This window comes from Geotrypetes seraphini, chromosome 2 (genome assembly GCF_902459505.1).
Source record: "Geotrypetes seraphini chromosome 2, aGeoSer1.1, whole genome shotgun sequence".
Taxonomy (NCBI): domain Eukaryota; kingdom Metazoa; phylum Chordata; class Amphibia; order Gymnophiona; family Dermophiidae; genus Geotrypetes; species Geotrypetes seraphini.
Window position 1 is genome coordinate 407,879,704 of NC_047085.1, and position 19,818 is coordinate 407,899,521.

General features: G+C 40.3%; 1 protein-coding gene and 1 long non-coding RNA gene across 4 annotated transcripts in view; one reads left to right on the top strand and one right to left on the bottom strand.

The window, feature by feature from the left end:
• The first annotated feature begins 256 nt into the window (after positions 1-256).
• LOC117354112 overlaps positions 257-19,818 on the top strand; it is a 48,145-nt gene continuing 28,583 nt past the window's right edge. Inside the window, exons 1-3 of one of the 3 annotated variants that reach the window (XR_004538118.1) lie at positions 292-331; positions 7,364-7,621; positions 17,819-17,983. This is a non-coding gene — a long non-coding RNA (uncharacterized LOC117354112). Of the gene's footprint in view, positions 332-7,363; positions 7,622-17,818; positions 17,984-19,818 lie in introns of all 3 variants that reach the window. The other 2 variants (XR_004538119.1, XR_004538117.1) reach the window with 2 other exon arrangements.
• The window catches only part of SCIN (scinderin), a 182,002-nt gene continuing 177,422 nt past the window's right edge, over positions 15,239-19,818 (bottom strand). Inside the window, exon 16 of the mRNA XM_033931002.1 lies at positions 15,239-16,369. Within this exon, the coding sequence (XP_033786893.1) occupies positions 16,236-16,369 (134 nt within the window). The 3' untranslated portion in view covers positions 15,239-16,235. The remainder of the gene's footprint in view (positions 16,370-19,818) is intronic.

The window sequence follows — 19,818 nt, forward strand, 5'->3', positions numbered from 1 at the left end:
TAGAGGAGGCGACCGCCAAAAGAACTTGCTACAGCGTGAGGCAAGATGGATTTACAAACTACAAGCATTGACACCGAATTGACTAAATATGAACATTTTTTAAAAACATCAAATTTTTCAGTAGTTCCACCAATTATATGAGTTTAGAGGTGCTTTTGTTGATTCAAGTACGAGAATACAATTCATTCATTTTTTTCCTCCAATCAGATTTTGAGATTTCAATCCAATAAAATCACTTGGATATACACGTTGCAGGATATTTAATGCGCATGCGTGGCGTCTTGAATCCACCGGCGCCATTTTGTGGAAATCGATGTTATAGCTGCAAACAGTGAGTACTACATTTTTAATGTTTTCACAATTTAATAGCTGTTTAAATTATATGGGAGATTTTGTTTTTATGTTGCTGTCTCCATAAAAGACCCCCGAGGAAGCCATTAGCGATTGGCGAAACGGGCCCCGTCGGGTGAACACTTGACTGCACAAGGCACTTTATACTAAGGCACTTTTTGAAGAAGCCTGCTCACAAGACTGGCAAAACGATGGATGTTTTGATGCTGTTGGGGTTTCAGTGAATAGACCATCTACCCTACTCACCAGATCTTGCTCCATCTGACTATTAAAAAGAGTTTGAAAGGGCAACAATTTTCGAGTGATTCAGAGGCTTTTGGTACTTTTACTTTCCTGTGCTGGTCTCTAAATGATAGCATAGGTTCAACTCCCACTTCTGACATAGCTCTTTTGAGGTTTGATATAAGAGCTAAATCAGAGTGCAGACACCCCAAAATAACCTTAAAATGTCTGACTTCAAACATGCTCACTTGAATAAAATGAGAACTGCTGTGTGGAAAGTGATAAGGAACAATCAGACATGAAAACAAATACCTTTGTGCTATGGTTTTAGAAGAAAAACTTGATAGGTCCTCTTAAGGATGTATTTAATAAAGATTAAAATAAATAAATAAATATTTGGAAATGAGAGAGGTTCCTCGGGATGGGGGAAAGAGCTGATGTGGTCCCTTTTCATACAAAAGTGGTAATAGAGAAGAGGTGGAAAGAAACTACAGCCTGCTAGGTCTTACCCCAGTGGTGGGAAAAGTAATGGATATACTATAGATGGAAAGGATAGTGAGATTTCGACATGTTGAATCCAATAGGTGCAAGATCTGAGGCAACATGATTTTACAGACAGATTTTGACAAGTGAATTTGATTTTTTTTTTTTAAATTTATTGGGTGATTAGAGAACTAGCTTGTGAGTGTATGCTGGGTGCGGTCTATTTGGATTTCAGTAAAGCTTCTAATTTGCTCCTCATAAAAGGCTCATGAATACACTGAGCAGCCTGCAGTTAGGACTCAAGTTGGTGAAATGGATTAGAAACTAATTGACAGGAAAAAAAACAAAACAAAACCTGAGTGTAGTGGCAAATGGAATTTACTTAGAAGAAAGAAAGGTGAGCAGTAGAATACATGAAGGATCAATCCTAAGGCTGATATTTTGTTAGAGATATTGCTGAAGGATTAGAAGGAAGGTATAAAATAAGTACCTGCACATATTATGTAAATTTGATTACTATTTTACACCCATGAGGCAGCCCTTAGAAGGCAAAATACGTCAGGTGTTTGCTTTTAATAAAGAATTATTTTTGGAATTTCTCATCTGGGATCTGCTCTCTTTTGCACATGATATATAAACCTCAGAAAGTCAATATATTAAATTCTATTCCCCTTGCCTTTTGTAAATGAAAAAAAAAATTGCAACAGAGTGGGAACTCTTAAGGGCAAGTGTTTCCTATCCCTACCCTTCTCCTCCACTGCAGCTGCAGACTCCATCCCTTCTATCTTGCTGCACTGTGTGCTTGGAACAGACTGCCCGAGTATTCAAATCCAAGCTAAAGGCCCACTTTTTCGAGGCAGCTTTCAACTCCTAACTCCCACTCACCGTAAAACTACCTAAGTCCACCCTATCATTCTCTCTGCAAGAAACTCCCCAACACCTATATGTGCTGCCTATCTGTCCAAATTAGATTGTAAGCTCTTCTAAACAGGGACCGTCTATTGCATGTTAAATATATAGTGCTGCACATGCCTTTTAGTACTATAGAAATGATAAATAGTAGTAGTAGTAAGGGAGTAGACAAAATGAGAAGTGATCTATAAAAATTAGAAAAGATCTAATTTTTGGCAGTTAAGGATTAATGTGAAGAAGTGAAGAGTGATGTACCCGGGGTATAGAAATTCTAATGTCTATATGTGATAATGGATGAGAGGCAGATATGTACAGACCAGAGACAGACCTTGGGGTGTTAATATCCGAGGATCTGAAGATGGTGAAACAATATAATAAGGCATTGACCAAAAACAAGGATTCTAGACTGTATAGAGAGAGGCATAAGCAGCAGACAAAAGGAGGTGATAATGCCTCTGTACAGTTCATTAGTAAGGCCTTACTTGGAGTACTGCAGTCAGTTTTAGAGGCTGAATCTTGACAGTTTAATGGAAAAAGACCAAAATGGTATGGGGCCTGCGTCAGAAGATGTACAAGAGACTTGAAGACCTAAATATGTACAGTATATAGGGCCAACATTAGGAAAATACAAACAGGGCACCTGCTCTGGGCCCCTATTCCAGAAGGGACCCAAAGGCTGTTCAAAAATAAAGTCAGCAAAGTCTGCTGGCAACTTTGGGTTCCTTGCAAATTTTTGCCTTGAACCCGACATGTCGAACAGCAGCCCTGTATTCCTCAAAGGAAATGATGTACAGGGGAACAGCAAAGAGAGGAAAGTTATAGAACCAGAAGACATGAAATGAGGCCGAAGGACAGTCTAAAAGCTATATCAGGAAATATTTCTTCAAGGAAAGAGCAGTAGTAGATTTCTTAAAGATAAAAGCAGTGACAGAATTCTAAAACACAGAGAATCTTTAAATAGCTAGAGATGGAATCAAAATATAGAGCATTTGTGCTCAAGGCAAACTTGAATGTTATATAATCTAGGATTTGTTGATCGTTCTATGCCTATAACGATTTACAATTTCAAGAACCTAAAATGACCTCCACACCTCAAAAATGCAAAAAGGGAGGTAACTTGCACACAGTAGCAGATAAAACCCTAAATAAAAGAGCCAGTAATATGCATGAAGTGGCAGGTATGACCTTAACCACCTTACCAAGCAGACTAGATGGGCCATGTTTGTCTCTCGTATCTGCTGTCATTCAATATGTTGCTATATTACTATGGTCCTGGAGGATGTAGTCAAAGCTAATAGCATAACCAAATTTTAAAAAGATTTGGTCAAGTTTCTGAAATGTGGGCCCACTTATTAACTAGGCAGGCATCATCAACTCCTATGTTTGAGAATGAGAAACAGGGGAAGGATCTTCCAGGTATTTCCAATTCACCCCGATACTATCAGAGACAGAATGCTGAACTTGATGGCACATCTTATGCTCTTACCTTGAGATCATCAGATATGATTTTTTGGTAACCTTTTCACTGATTAGTGCCATCAGTAGTTTATACCCATCCACCCATCCTTCCCCCATAACCACCATCAGGTACTGCTCCCTTGGATTTCTGATCCCCAAATGCATGATTAATCTTAGATGACATTGAATGTAACCACCACCTAATTATTATAAACATTTTGGGTTGGTACATAATGCTGGTGCCCAGATTCCTTAAAAATCCCAAATTGTTTTGAAGTTATTACATCTGTTATAGAAAAAGTTTTTAATTTATAGAACAAATAAATATGTCAATTAAAAAAACATGAACTCATTCTTAATAAAGATCTTAAAGCTGCAGTTAATAACCATTGATTATCTTTGACATCAGCATTAGAAAGAATAGAGCACAATGCAAACTGCGTATGGAAAGAGTGATCCTTGATTTGTCTTTTACTGATTGCATTATACAAGGGAAATTGCTAATCAGCCCCTTCATTTCTGTCTCATTGGAAAACAAATAAATCAGTTTTTATAGAGGTGACCTTTATAACATTTAAACATCTGCAAATAATTTAGCCTTCACTTGAGTGATAATTTTACTGCAATTAAAAAAAAATATTCACTAGACTTTAGAGGCAAAACTTTGAAAATCAGTAGCTGGAAAGCTTCTTATGATTTAAGATGTGGGAGTTACCCATATCTCTTCTTAAACCAAATGTAATCAAATGTAGAACATGGTCTTTTAAAAGGGGTGGACTAATTGTATACAGGGCAATTGTATAACCTGGTAGTGTAACAGAGTAGACTGGCATTTAAAGAAGTATATTGTATACAAGGGGTGCTGAAAAGTTCTCAGCCCAACCAAGATGAGAATGATGTGGATATGGTTCAATTAATGATCTGAAACAATGTCAAAATGTAGAATTTTGTTTCTGCAAATTGGCACTTAATGGGATAATATAATACTTTTTTCAGCTACAATGGCAAAATAACTCTCATAATATAGGAAGTTGGTTGGTTGGGCAGCACCCCTTTATACATCCTAAATGACAATTTTACAAGGCAGGGATATACACATTTGAAAGTCATAAATGTGCAGAAGCAATGGGACATGGGGCTAGATTCACTAAGCAAACCGATCGTGTACTGATCGGTTTGCGACCCCTTTGCGACCCAATTCACTAACCTCTGTCCCGATCATCCTCTGATCCGCACATGCAAATGAGGGGGAACGGCATTGAAATGTAGGCAGGCAGTGATTCACTAACAAAAACCCTGCAACACCGACTGGGCTGGCTGATCACAAACAAGCAACTGCTGGGAACCAATTGTTCACTGCTTTCTGACTGCCATCTCCTGCTGTCTACCCCAACTTTCCAGCTCTCTGCCCCTGACTCTCCTGCTCTCTGCTGCAATTTTCTTCTGCCGGCCTGCTTTGTCCCGAATCTCCTCTCTTGCTCCCTGCCCCGACTCTCTGCCAATTTGCTCCTGCTGGCCTGCTCTGCCTTCGACCCTCCTGCTCTCTGCTCCAAGTGCTGTCTTGGCCTTCCCCCACAGTACGAGCCCATGGTTTTAACCCGTGGGTTTAAAGAGGGTTAAAACCACGCGCTTGTTGGACATAAAGTTAAAAAAAGGTCATTGCTCTTCGTCACATGCGCAGACCATCTACATCAATTCTGACGTCGGAGAGGAAGTTCTGGGCCTGAAACTTCCTCTCCGACATCAGAATTGACATCGGGGGGAGTGAGGGAGGCTTGTGGGTCCGGCGCTTGTGCAGTGCAATCACTGCATGTGGCTTGGGGGTAGTGAGAGAGAAATAAAGACTGAAAGAAAGAAAGGGGGCCGGGAGAGAGAAAGAAAGACAGAAGGAAAGAAAGGGGGGCAGGGGAAATAGGCTGTGTTAGAGAAGCAGGGTATCATGGGGGGGAAAGGAGAGAGAGAGAGAAAGAAAGAAAGAAAGAAAGGAAGGGAGCAGGGAGAGAGAAAGAAAAACAGAAAGAAAGAAAGGGGCAGAGGAAGCAGGCTGCGTTTCAAAAGCAGGGTGGCTTGGGGGACAGGGAGAGAGAAAGAAAGAAAGGGGGCAGGGAGAGAGGAAGAAAAAGTTGGACTCATGGAGGGACAAAGAGAGATGTTGGTTGGGAAAGGAAATGAGGTCTGGAGGAGAGGAAACTTACAGGAAGCAGAAAGAAGGGAAGAATTATTGGATGCACAGTCAGAAGGAAGTGCAACCAGAGACTCATGAAATCACCAGACAACAAAGGTAGGAAAAATGATTTTATTTTCAATTTAGTGATCAAAATGTGAGAATTTATATCTGCTGTCTATATTTTGCACTATGGAGCAACCCGAAAAGAATCCCTCAAAATCACCTTCGGGCAGGAGGGCATCTGCACATGCACAGATGCCATGTGAAGACGTCACATGTGATGTCATCGCACCACATGCACGCATGCCCTCCTGCCCAACCAGAGCAGCAGCAGGGGGGCAGGGATGGAATGGAGCTCGGGTGGGATTGGGGACGGGACTGAAAATTAGTAGATGTCCGTTTTGAGAAAAAAAAATTGTCACGTTATTACTTATACAGATGAGTCCTGACCACAGGCATTCCACTGAAACAAGGCCCGTGTCAGGTTCTTCAATAAAGCTTGGCTGTCATCCCACTCTTGGAGGCCCATTGTGCTCTTTTTGCTCAGCTAAAATTCATCATCATCTGTAGTAGTAGTAGTATAAGTTCAGTTTCGAGAACAGCATAGAATTAGTTTTCATATTTTAGAGGGCTGGTGTTATGTCGCCATCTAGTGGTTTCTAAGGAGCTGGATCTCAGCAAGAAATGAATGATCTAACAATGATGAGGTATCATTATTAGCAAAGCTGAGATAAAAATCTCTTTCAAACAAGCTCCAAAAAAGCATACATAATTTTCACTGGCCTTTTGGAACACATGTGGTATGTATGTGTGTGCGTTGGGGGGTGGGGGGGAGAGTTATCAATAAAGGGTAAAGGATCATGGATTAATTTTACTAAAAAATGGTTTGTATATATTATATACTGGTTCTTTCTCTGTCCATAATGGGATCATACTCTAAGTTTGTACTGAGAAATGGCATTTTCTTGTTAACTCTAGTTATTAGTAACTAGATCTCTGCATAAAATGGAGTTGCACTAAAATAGCACAAATTAATGGCAAAATTGTCATCTTAACTGTAACCCACATTGATATATACTAGGGTTGTATCAAATAGTGGTATTCAACTTGATTTGTCCCCAAATAGTGCCCTGAATACATTGCTTATATTCAGCCAAATAGTGATTTTAATTCATATATGAATAATTTGGGCTCCACCAGTGACGTAACGAGGGTAGGAGATGCCCAGGGCAGTGGTGCCCCCTCTTGCCCTCTTTTCCGCTCTCCACCTACTCATTCTGTCCCCCCTCCTTGCTCACCTCCACGCCACACATAAAAGTATGTGTGTGGAGAAAAAAATAATTATGTATATAGAAAAAAAGTTTTCATTTTGTTTCATGTATCATTTTCTGCCATTTAAGAGCATAAGAACATAAGAATTGCCATACTGAGATAGACCGAAGATCCATCAAGCCCAATATCCTGTTTCCAACAGTGACCAACCCAGGTCCCAAGTACCTAGCAAGATTCCAAGTAGAAAACAGATTTTATGCTACTTATCCTAGGAATAAGCAGTGTGATCACTTGTGGGCATGTGGCCGATCAGATCATTTGCATGGGGACTCTTTAGTGAATTAGTGGCCTGGCAAGACTTGAACACGGATAAGATCGGAAAGGTGAGTTTAGTGAATCTAGGCCCATATGTAGGTAGTTAACGTGTAACTACTAATATTCTATAAGCTGGTCACACAAGTGCTGGAGATGGCCCTGACACACCCATGTCCTTCCCAGGTTCACACCCCCTTGCAGTTGTGTGCTTTGGACTTTGGGCCCGATTCACTAACCTGCCCGAGCATGACCGATCCGTGTCTGACCCGTGGCAGACCGACCAATTCACAACGGAACAATATTTAAATGGGGGCGATCAGAGGAATGCCCCCCGCCGACTGCACAGATCGCTACTGAGCGATCCTGACGCATCTGCAGACCATCTTGTTTGCCTGTAGATGGTCTCCTCATGCTCTCTGCTGGAACAAGAAAAAAGTAAAGGTAAGTCCCGGCACACTGCTTAGCTTCAGGGGCTCAAACAATCGGGGCACATTTAAGTGGTGAAATTGCAATCCCTGTGGTCTCTGTAATATTTTCAAGGCAGAAATAGCCTCTTTTTCACCGAGGAGAGCTGCGGAGAAGTTTGTGGCTTGTGCCCAGCATGATGTCAGGCTAAAAGACCGAAATGGAAGTCTGTGCTGCCCTGACTCTCCTGCTTTCTGCCGCCCTTCCCCGCAGTGCAGCCCCGCTGTAAACCCGCGGGTTAAAAGCACGGGCTCGCACTGCGGGAAAGGGTGGCAGAGAGCAGGAGAGCTGGGGCGGCAAAAGCAGGGCTCTTGAAGGGAAGTGCGGCGATGTATCCCTGTTCGAGCAGAGTGGCAGAGAGCTGGGGACTTTTTTTGATGGTTTTATGGGCTGCAGGGCTGGGATTTCAGGACAAGGAAAGTCGGAAAGGACGTGAGCGACTGGTCCCCAGCAGTCGCTTCTTTTGTTGATTTGCCAGCCCAGTCGGCATCCCAGATTTGTTTAGTGAATCGCTGCCTGCCTACTTTGCATGCCATTTCCCCTCATTTGCATGCGCAGGTCGGGATCGGAGGATGATCAGAACAGAGGTTACTGAATCGGTTCAGAGGAAAATCGGGTCGGTACACGATCACAAACACAATTCACGCTTTGTGAATCTAGCCCTTTGTGCGTACACAATTTATAGAAAACCAATTTAGGGCAATTATGTGCGTAACTATTAATTGATACCAGTTAGTACCAATTATAGCCAATAATTGGTCATTACTGCCAATTAGCAGCTAGTTAAGCTTTTAAGTTACATAACAACTGCCATTATGTTATAACTTAAAACATAAGAATAGCCATACGGGGTCAGACCAATGGCCCATCTGGGAAATGTGTGGCGCAATGGTTAGAGCTACAGCCTTGGCACTCTGAGGTTGTTGGCTTGAATCCCGCACTGCTCCTTGTGACCCTGGCAAGTCACTTAATCCTCATTGCCCCAGGTACATTAGATAGAGTGGGAGTCCACTGGGGCAGTTAGGGAAAATGCTTGAGTAGCTGAATAATTTGTAATCCGCATAGACTTGTATGATATGCGGAATATAAATTATTAAAAAAAAAGAAAGCACTTCCAAACACTTTTCACATTTATTTAGACAAGAAAATAGATTTTCATATCAAAGGTTCAAGGAGAGCAATTGCATTTTAAACATTGCTCCCCCACTTTTGTATCTATTCAATTTTCTATATCGTTCTCCCAAGGGAGGTCAGAACGGTTTACATTAATTTATTCAGGTACTCAAGCATTTTTCCCTGTCTGTCAAGTTTCATTAATTTTTAATATACCGACCATCAACTGGTATCTAGTCGGTTTACAATAAAATGATAAAATAAGAATAGGAGAAATGCTTATAAATAGTAATACTTATAAGAAAGAGGGGATGTGTACATAGAGGACATTTAACAGTGACAAACATGATGGTGAGGTTAGAAAAGAGGGGAGGGGAGTAAGAGTACATTATTAGTGGTGAAAAAAAAAAAAAAAAAAAGAGCAGCGTGGGTTTGAACCCACAACTCCAGGGTGCTGAGGCTGTAGCTTTAACCACTACACCACCACACACTCTCATATAATGTGCATAAGCACAAGATTGTAACTATTAAAATAATTGTCCATCCCAGAATTTCAGACTGAATGCCATAATTGTACTAGATGTTGCAATACATGAGTTTTATGTCCTGTATGATTTCAGATGGCATAAGTACTTTGCTATATGGTTAAGTCCTTCACAGAATATACAAAATGAAGCTTTCAAGGGACAGCCAATTCCCATCCCAAGTTTGAACGTCCTCTCCAGTGATTCCCAGTCCTGGTCCATGTCCTTCAGAGATGGCACTCTTATGTGTAATGGATGATGTCCCTGCCACAAAGTAGGACATTGGTGTGGCAGTTGCCTGAACTTGCATTGCTTCCATTTATCAATTATCATTACTGTTGTTGATGTACAGTGTTCCCCCGCTAATTCGCAGTTCGCGGTTTCACTCATTCGCGGTATTCTCTGACCGCCTCTTCCTGTCCTAAAGTTGGGCTACACCAATCAGGAGCTGCGTGTCAAAGCAGCTTCTTATTGGTGTAGCTCGACTTTAGTACAGGAAGAGGCGGTCGGAGCATACAGCGAATGATTTCCTTCACTTGCCAGTGCTCCAGCTGCTCTCTCCTGCCTCCCCAGATGAAAAACCGTATTCGCGATTTTTTTATATTCATGGGGATTCCTGGAACGGAACCCCCACGAATACTGGAGTAGTACTGTACATGTTTACACCTAAATATTATAGATACACATGTCGTCTCCACGGTGTTCATGTCTTGATACACATGTAATCACAATAAACTAAGCTGTAGTAAAAATAATAATAATAGAAAGAGGTACTAAAAGAGGACAGTGAGAGATTGGTATCTTTCTGACTTTGGATTGGCAAATTACACTCTCTGGAATAGAAAGAATGGATGTGACACAAATGCTGTTAACACAAATGCTACAGTTTTAAGGACTGTCAAGAAATCACAGTACTTGAACATCACTTTTAATTCTGCAAAGCAAGATCTTCAGAAGTGCCTCTCATGGGCTTTTATTCATGCAGCATAAGATAATGTGCACTCAAATCGTCATTTGATCTACTAACTTTGACATTTTTTTAAATATACTGTATATTCATATTTTTTTTGTTATTTGATTTCACTTGAAAAACCCTATGAAAAATTCATAAACAACTTAGCTTATGTGGGAGGAGATTGAAGTTGGGATGACACGTTGTGATGAAAAGGGAGGGGGGACTTCCTTGAGAAAGCTGTGTGTGACAATTAGAATAACATTGCTTATTTTTGGTATCTAAGGAAAAGAAAATAAGTATCAAACACTGTTTCCTCTAAACTGACTGAGCAGGAGTCCTCCACCTTCAGTTCTGCCAGTGGGGAGGTTACACTACCATATTTTCAATAGTGAGGGACAGACAATCTCTGAAGGACTCCAAGGAACCTGTCTGTCATTGGCCACTGTAAACATAACATTGCAACACCCCCCCCCCCTACTGATAGCAATGCAGTTGGAGGACTTCCACTCAGAGGGAAAACTACTTCCATAGAGGGCAATTTTATAACGGGTTACATAGGTTCGGAGGTCAAGAGAGTGCTTACTTTAGCTTAGTTTAAAAATAATGATTATTTTTGAAGCCCTATTTACAATTTGGATGTGCATAAGCTGACATTTACAGTAGTCGTGTGTGTACCTATCTACATAAGTACATAAGCATAAGTTTAAATCTTGATTTTAGAAAGCTAGGATATACACATTAAAATTGCAAACACAAATATATGGTAAAGGGGCATGGTTTGAGCAGGCACAAGAAATGTTTCACAATGATTGGGGGGTGCTAAACCCAAAGGAATTTGCCTTGCCCTGGACCTAGTCAAAGAGTTTGCTCACTATTGGTGGTGTTCAAGCGCCCACAGACCTGGCTCCTATGTGGGCAGGACTAGGGTACAACCAAAAATTACATGTACATTCCCCATTTCAGAAGTGGAATGCATATCTATGTCTAAAGCAATGGCTCTCAACCCTGTCCTCGATACATACCCGGTCATTCAGGTTTTCAGGATAGCCGCAATGAATATGCATGAAATAGACTTGCATATAATGGAGGTAGTGCATGCAAATTGATCCCATGCACTATCTCCATTATATACAAGTCCATTATTTGCAAACCGTTCCTGGCTGGGTGTGTTCCGAGCACAGAATGACATGGGGACAGATTTTTCCCCATCCCGTTCCGTCCCCATGAGTTTTGTCGCTGTCCCTGTCCCATTCCTGTAAGCCAGGGCTGCCCAAGTCCGGTCCTCGAGATCTACTGGCAGGCCAGGTTTTCAGAATATCCACAATGAACATGCATGAGATAGATTTGTATACCAAGAAGGCAGTGCAGGCAAACCTCTCTTATGCATATTCATTGTGGATATCCTGAAAACCTGGCCTGCCAGGAGATCTTGAGGACTGGATTTGGGCAGCCCTGCTGTAAGCTCTGCCTTAACTGCCCAAACCTTGAACACATGATTTTAAAGTGTTTGACTCTTATGTAGATGAGGTCAGAGCTTGCAGGAATGGTGCAGGTACAGGAAAAGAACTCACCAAGACAGGAAAATGAGTTCCTGCGGGGACAGGGAAAAATTTGTCCCCATGTCATTCTCTAGTTCCGAGTGCTGGATTGAGAATCCCTGGTCTAAAGAGATCAGCATCAGAATTTATATCTGCTCCCTGGAAATTAAAGTTTCAGAAAATGCTGGTTTCTGGCTGTGCTCAATAGGAGTGATTAAGGGAGGTCACCCTCTTGGTCCACAGAGGGTTTGTTTGGTTTTTTTTGTCCCCTGAAATCACTTGTGTTGAACAATTGAAGGTTCTTTGGCAGCACATGGATGGGTATGTTTCATGACAGCACACATGGATGTCTATGTATTGGCACATGTATGTCTTGATACAATGATATATAAGGGGGGTGCTGAAACGTTCTGAGTCCAACCAAGAAGCGAATGAAGTGGATATGATTCTGCAGATTGGCACTTAACAAAATAAGATAACATTCCTTCCTGCTACAATAGCAAAATAACGCTCAGAATTTAGGAAGTTGGTTGGTTGTGCTGCAAGCTTTTCAGCACCCCCTTATATATGCGTGATATGGGCATTTATGTAGCTGTGTTTCCTCAGCTGATGTTATCCATGGTTTATTTTATTTGATATGCATTTTATTTAAAAAAAAATAAAATAAAATAACAAGGTGGTATACATTAAAAAACAACAATCTTCCAATGTAAGAAAAGAACGCTAATTGTTGATAGGAAAGATGGAAAAAGACATTCAAACAGTTGGAAGAGATGTAAGAGAGCTGTGAGCAATGAATCTGGGAAGAGAAGGGAACTTTCAGAAACAGCATTTGGGCCATGTTTATCTTTGAAAAATGAATGCTTCTGTCACACATAAGTGGTGCATACAAATGTGTTCTTACATATAATTCAGAACAGGATCTATGTCTGCAGATCCTGTTCTCAAATACTAGAAGAACCGTAAACTATCTTCCCGACTTGGATGTTTCAATTCTGATTTCTACACTCTGTCTTTATAAAAGTGCTCCAGAAAAGCGGTAGACATTTTCACCTGCTCACAGATGGGCACATTTTATAAAGTAGATGCATACATCATGAGTCCTGAACATGCCTGTATTGGATTAGATTGAATTGTATTGATGGTTCACAATTAAATTTAAAAAGAAAAAAGCATTTAAACAATCATACTGCAAACAAATACAACTCATTTAATTTACAAGCAGGAATTAAGCAAAGAACTCCCTGATAAACATTCTGAAAATCCAGGTTTTCAAAATCTTACGTGAAAAGGTGTGGTAGCCATGTTAGTCCAATTTTTAAGGTAATATACAGAAATAAAAGAAAAGGTATAAAGGTGATACCTTTTATATTGGACTAACAGTGCATTGTTTGAATAGCATCCAAAGACAGCCTTTCTTCAGATCAGAATCAGGTTCTGATCTACAAAGGGCTACCTTTGAAAGCTAATTAAACAATGCATTAACCCCCCCCCCCCTTTATATGAAGCCACATTAGCATTTTTTATTGATGGCCGCGGCAGTAAAAGTTCCGACTCTCATAATAATTCTATGAGCGTCAGAGCTTTTACCACCGTGGCCGACAATAAAAAACCCTAAGGTGGGTTCATACAGGAGGGGGGGGGGGAGGTAAGTTTGTCCAAAATTTTATGAAAATCAAGAGAACTGGTTAAACTACTAATTTCACAGGGCAATGAATTCCACAAGGATGGTCCCATGTAATTACATGCTCTTTTTCTTGTGGAAGTTAACGTGGGAGCGAGTGCTGTTCATCAAATGCTCCAATACCCATTTAATCCCTATGGGTGTCAGAGCATTTAATGTGGCAGCCCGCGCTATCGGGCTTAGTAAAAGACGGGGTTAATCATCTGGAGTGAGAGAAGCTGTAGTAAACAGCGTTCTGAAGACATAAAGTATGTTGATGATTCTGTCTAAAATGTCTGAAAGATACTTAGGTGTGTCTAAACCAGTGGTTCCCAACCCTATCCTGGAGGACCACCAGGCCAATCGGGTTTTCAGGCTAGCCCTAATGAATATGCATGAGAGAGATTTGCATATAATGGAAGTGGCAGGCATGCAAATCTGGTCTAAACGGAATGCCTTTTTTATTGGACTAACTTACCCTCTCTTTTACGAACGCATAGCGCAGGTTTTAGCACCAGCAGCGGTGGTAAGCACAGGATTTTGAAAATAATTCTGACTGTTATTGGCAGCCACTGCAAGTCATTCAGAATGGGTGTCACATGGTCTGTTCTTTTGCCGCCAACTATTAAACGAGTTACAGTCATGTAAAAGTATGTGGGTGCTATAGCTTACAGTATGATGGGAGCAACAACTGTAGCATGAATTTTTGCAGAGATATTGCAGTCCTAAAGGTCAGTGAATCTATCTAGCTAGCTATTTTAAAAGGGCTCTACGATTAAAATTCTGCAAACATGTGGCCTAATACACGAGTGGCTTGCGGAGATTAATGTAGCATCACTGGTGAGTCCTCTTGTGCCACAAATATTATATTTTCTGCCATACTAAAGAGCTTTTCACTACCCCTGTATGTTTGCCAAACACCTTTCAAGGACAATGCCTTTCAACCCAACCAAAATGTCAAGATATATTCACCCTCTGGAGTTCAGAATCAGTGGCACTGAAATGATCTTAATGAATCTGAATGTACAATGGCAGAAATGAAGAACTTGGTAGAACTTTTAACAAGTTCCAATGTTATTATCATTTTGGCATGTAAAGTACAATCAGAAAAAGGGATGTCAACAATAGCATTAAAGCAATATTAATGCACAAAAAGTATGGGCTTGATATTCAAAGCAGGAAGCAAAAATGCAGGGCTATTTTATTTATTTATTATAAAATCTTAGATCCTGCCTATCTATAAATCTATGCTTTGAAGGAGTGTTGCAGTTGCTGATTGCACATATATTCAGCACTGCTACTTAAACATACAATATAGCACCATTGAATATACAGTATGAATAAAATACTATGGGTGCTTTATCTTGTGGCTGTGGTCATTGAAAATTATGGCCTTATATTCCTATGTAATTATACCTTATATTCAATATATAATTATGAAGGGCTGCTGAAAAGTTCTTAGCCCTTCCAACAAAGTCAGAGCAATCTCCATCAAGGACTACACACTTAGGCCCTCTTTTACTAAGGTGCGCTAACCGATTATCATGCGCTAATTTGATTAGCGCACCTTAGTAAAAGAGGGGGTTAGTTTAGTGCTTTTCCAATGTTTTCGTTCTGTCTGAAAAATACAGAACGAAAAAAAAGCGGAAAATTGCTGGACTAAGGACTCCTTTATCAAGGTGTGGTAAGGGGTTTAATGCGCGGAATACCGCGCATTAAACCGCCTGCCACGCTAGCTGCTAATGCCTCCATTGACAAGGCATTCGTTTTTTAGCTTGCCGCGGGGGTTAGCACGTGATGAAATATCCGACGCGCTAATCCCCGTAGCGCGCCTTGATAAAAGGAGCCCTAAATGTTTAGCCTTCGACGGAGACTGCCCCAATTTTGTTGGCTGGGCTTGAGAACTTTTCAACGGCCCCTCCTAAACTTTAATATGCTAAATACTTGTGCTTGACCCTGTTAAGCTAATTGCTGGCAATTATATGACTTGGAACTCAAAGGCACAGTTTTAAAAACCCATAGAGTTAGGTTGAAAGTGCAATTGTCAATTATTTCACTTTTCCCAGATTATCTAATTTATGGGAAATTCAGACAGGGAGAATGTTCAAGCAGTCTCATGATGAATAAATGTACTTTTACAGAAAAAAATGTAATGTGGCAAGCACGATTCTCTACACAAGTAGTTAACATATTCAAATTTAATTACATATTGAGAGAAGAAATATTTTATCCAATTTATCTAAATTTAATATTTAGAAACTTCATTGGTTGCCTCCTAGTCCCTTGTATTTTTAGAAAGCAGTGCACAAAGAATTTAGATCTTATTGAACAGAGGCAGATTACAATTTAATCTCCTGGATTAAGACCTTCTTCTTAGCACAGGGCAACTGCAAGTCAGAAATCAGGTTCACTTCACCATCTGCATGAGATAGGCACATAGGATCTCTCAGAGAGAGAAAGAGATAATGAACTAGATGGGCCATTTGGCCGTTATCTGCCATCATGTTTCTATGTCGCATCAAGGAATGCAAGTGGACAGCAGAAATATAAGACATAAAGAAAAACAACAAGTGCCTTCCTTCCATCCGGGAGCAAGATGTGTACTGCAAAGCTGTCCGCCATTGTGATCGCTGCATGCATGCATCTGAACTACTAAATGCTTTGGCTCCTGTTTGTATGAAATGTACAATTGCTGCCTTTTAAAGATCTCATGGCTGCTGCAAGATCATGCTTGGGAACTGCTACAGAACAGCTGCTTTGAAGTTCTGCTGCTTTTAGTGAGGTTTCCTGTGAAGACTCAGTTTTGCCATTTTTTGGAGTTCCAGCCCAGAAACCATCCTGTAAATGTAGGGGGCTCATTGCCTTGTTTTACAATGACGATAGGTGTGCCCTTATCTCTTCCAAAAGGATCCGTTTCGATGTACTGCTTAGCTGCAAATATATTTTAAAAAATGAATAAATTTACCTGTAGATCAGGTGGGGATTTTAAAAATTATTTTACCTATAGAAATACTTTTAAAAATTACCCTCCCTAGTCCATGAGGTAAATAAATATATGCAGCTGATCAAATTTTATGCAGGTCTGCAACCTGGATTAGGTCAGGGTGGGAAAGTGAAGCTGATAATGATAAATTTGTCTGGTCATAACTGAGCAACTTAAATGGAACCAGTCAGAAGATAACAGAATGCCCAGGCTAAGAAGCCATATGCAAATAAAGGCAACATATGAACCTATGTGCCATGTTTAAAAAACACCCTAAAGAAATTAGCTGTAGACATTTGCACCTATTACAAGACAGAAGTAATTGTATTACCCCCTCCTTTACTAACGCGTAGCATGAGTTTTAGCGCAAGCAGCAGTGGTAACTGCTCCAACTCTCATAGAATTCCTGCCGGCGCTAAAACCCACACTACCCATTAGTGTTTGCCCCAGAAAGAACAGATGCATATGAACATATTTTAGAAAATGTGTATGCAAGTGCATATAGGACAGAATTTCATTTTCAAATAATTTTTGAGCTGTGCAAAATTTATATGCATAATAATAGAACATACATTATAAACACATAAAATCCTCTTAATGACAAGATAACCAAGATTCATCTTGTAATTTACATCACTTTATATGCCATGAGTAGAGCACATCAATATACAGAACATACAATCAAAAGCTGGAATTTCAATATAGTAGTTAACAAAAATGTACCTATATATGTAACTTCATAACATTTGTGTAACCAAAATCAGAACATGTATGTTTTTAATGCCTTCTGGAACAGCAATAACAGATCTAATGCTCTAATAAAAGAGGGAATCTAGTTCCATAATTTTGGAGCAAAATGAGAATATGCCAACTTACGAGCAGATTCCAAATGTAATGATCTTCCAGAGGGCATACATAAGCACATCTCATTTTGTGGTCACAATGAGCAACTCGGGACATAAATTGAAAGTTTCTCCAGTATATACTCTGGAGCCATTGCTTTTAAAGCTTTGAAAGCTAAAACTGGTACTTTAAAAATATAACGTAACACCCCTGGGAGTCAACTAACTGAAGTCAAAGATGATGGATGTATTAACTGTCGTGGGGGTGGCCTATGCACAGTTGTCAACTGACTGAGAACAAACTTATCATAAGGCAGTTGATTAATAAGGACTCATACATGTCAAATTCAGTATGTACATCAATTGAAGTATATCAATTAATGGTAGTCTAATTATTTATGTGCCATGATGAGTAGAGGTTTTTTCAAAAACATAATGGGAATAGATGCATGTTGGTTAAGTATTAATAATAATGAATTAATAATTTTTGGTAATTGGGTTTGTGTGGATTCTCACTCTTTATAAATTATTAAAGCAGTTAATTTTTTTATACAGGACAAAAGCGTGTTGGAGCAGAGCAATAGCCCTTGAAGAAACTTACCAGTGAAACGGCTGGGTAGCCGTCGGCCTTTAAGTTAAGTGCTCTTCACATCACAGTTAAAGTTATATAAAAATATAAATAAAACCCTGCACAAGACTGATGATGAACACTTCACCCCAGTAAGGGCACAAAAAAAAAATCAAAAGTAGTGTCTTGGGTGTTTGAGGACTTGAACGCAACAAGAACTCTGTTGAGTTTGTTCTCAGTCAGTTGATGATTAATCGATTGAACAAACAGTTTTTCCATAGACAGTGTGAATTATCCTATTATTCTGCACAGTTGTGCCACATGTAGTAGATCACAGAACACTAACCCCCTCTTGCCATAACTTTAGCACCTAAATGTAAGCACCATTTGAGCCCATATAATGTAACTGAATACTAATACTTTCACATGTGTTAGTTGGGTACAATGCGCTGTTATAACTGACATGCCTTTCTGCTAAGTTATGGCAAAAAGTGGCCTTAATGCATCCTTGAATGGGTATCTCCTGTGCATTAATGTCATTTTTGCCACAGTCAAAACATGACTGATTCGCTGGTATCATATTAATGGCCATGTGCTAATGTTGCTATTAATATATGTTTCTCAAATCAAATGTCTTTCCTTAGTGTCATGTTATCACCAAAAAAGGAGTTAACCTGATTTTATCATTAGTCCACTCCGAATAAACCGGGACAGAGAGAAGAAGCTCCCTTTAAGAGGGAGAAAAGGTCTTTGGCTCAGAACCCGGGCTCAATTTGGTGCTTAATAACTACAAAGGGGGGGGGTCACCTGGCACTAAGGGCTCCTTTTACTAAGGTGCGCTAGCGTTTTTAATGTGCACGCTAAACGCTAACGCCTCCATAGAGCATGCGTTAGGATTTTTCATTTAGCATGTGGTTTGCATGCGCTAATCTTTAGCGCACGCTAAAAACGCTAGTGCACCTTAGTAAAAGGAGCCCTAAGGGAATTTCAAATATACAGTATATATAAAGAGGCAACACAAATATCCAACATTAAATAAGGAAAGGAAAGGAAGTTCAAACTTAGCTTCACTTTGCCATTGTTCCGTAGCGCAGTCCTTTCCAAATAAACGGTTCAACCGCTGATTGTAATCCAAACTTAGGCAAAGACTTCCTGTCAACACCCAGGAACAGGAGCAAATATTTCTCAACAAGAAAATCCTTGTTCCGCTCAAACTGCTGCATCAGGAGAAGCACACCTCTTCACGAAAACCACTGCACCTCTTAAAGGGAGGATTTTTTCTATCTCTGTCTCTCTGTCCCGGTTTACCCGGAGTGGACCAATGATAAAATCAGGTTAACCCCTTCTGTAGCCTTTTGGCTCTGTGAGTGATATCCTTTGGATGCTGAGGTCTGTTTGATAAGTATAGTGCGTTTTTTGGGGTGATCACTTGACACTGAGGTAAGACATCTGATTTGAGAAGTGTGTTACTGACAGTATAGGTGTCTTGGCTCTATCAATTTTGTTTATAATACACTGTCAATAGCGGGCCATTAAATTGCCATGTGAGCACTTAGGCCCAAATTCTGTAAACAGCGCCAAAAGTTAGGCACCTATTTCAGAGGTGCCCAACTAGAAAGGCGCCTATCTAAACTGAAGAACAAGCTCAATTAAGCTTTTTAATCAGCACTGATTGAAACCTAGGCGCCTATCAAGCAAACGCGATTCTGTAACAAGGAGCCTCTAAAAATTTAGGCGCTATGTACGTTAGGTGTGGGCGTGGCTACATGTTAGTCGCCTTATTGCAGAATCGCTGCTCTTAAGCGTGCTTAAGCGCTCAGCTAGGTGCCTAATTTTTAGTTGTGCCTAGAGCAGGCCTATTTTTTAGGGGCCTCCAAAATAGGTGCCCAAATAGGTGCCACTCAGCGCAATTCACTAAACAGTACCCAATTTTACTTGAATCGGGCTGAACAGTGTCTAATTAGGCGCCTAAGTTTTGGGTGTTTCA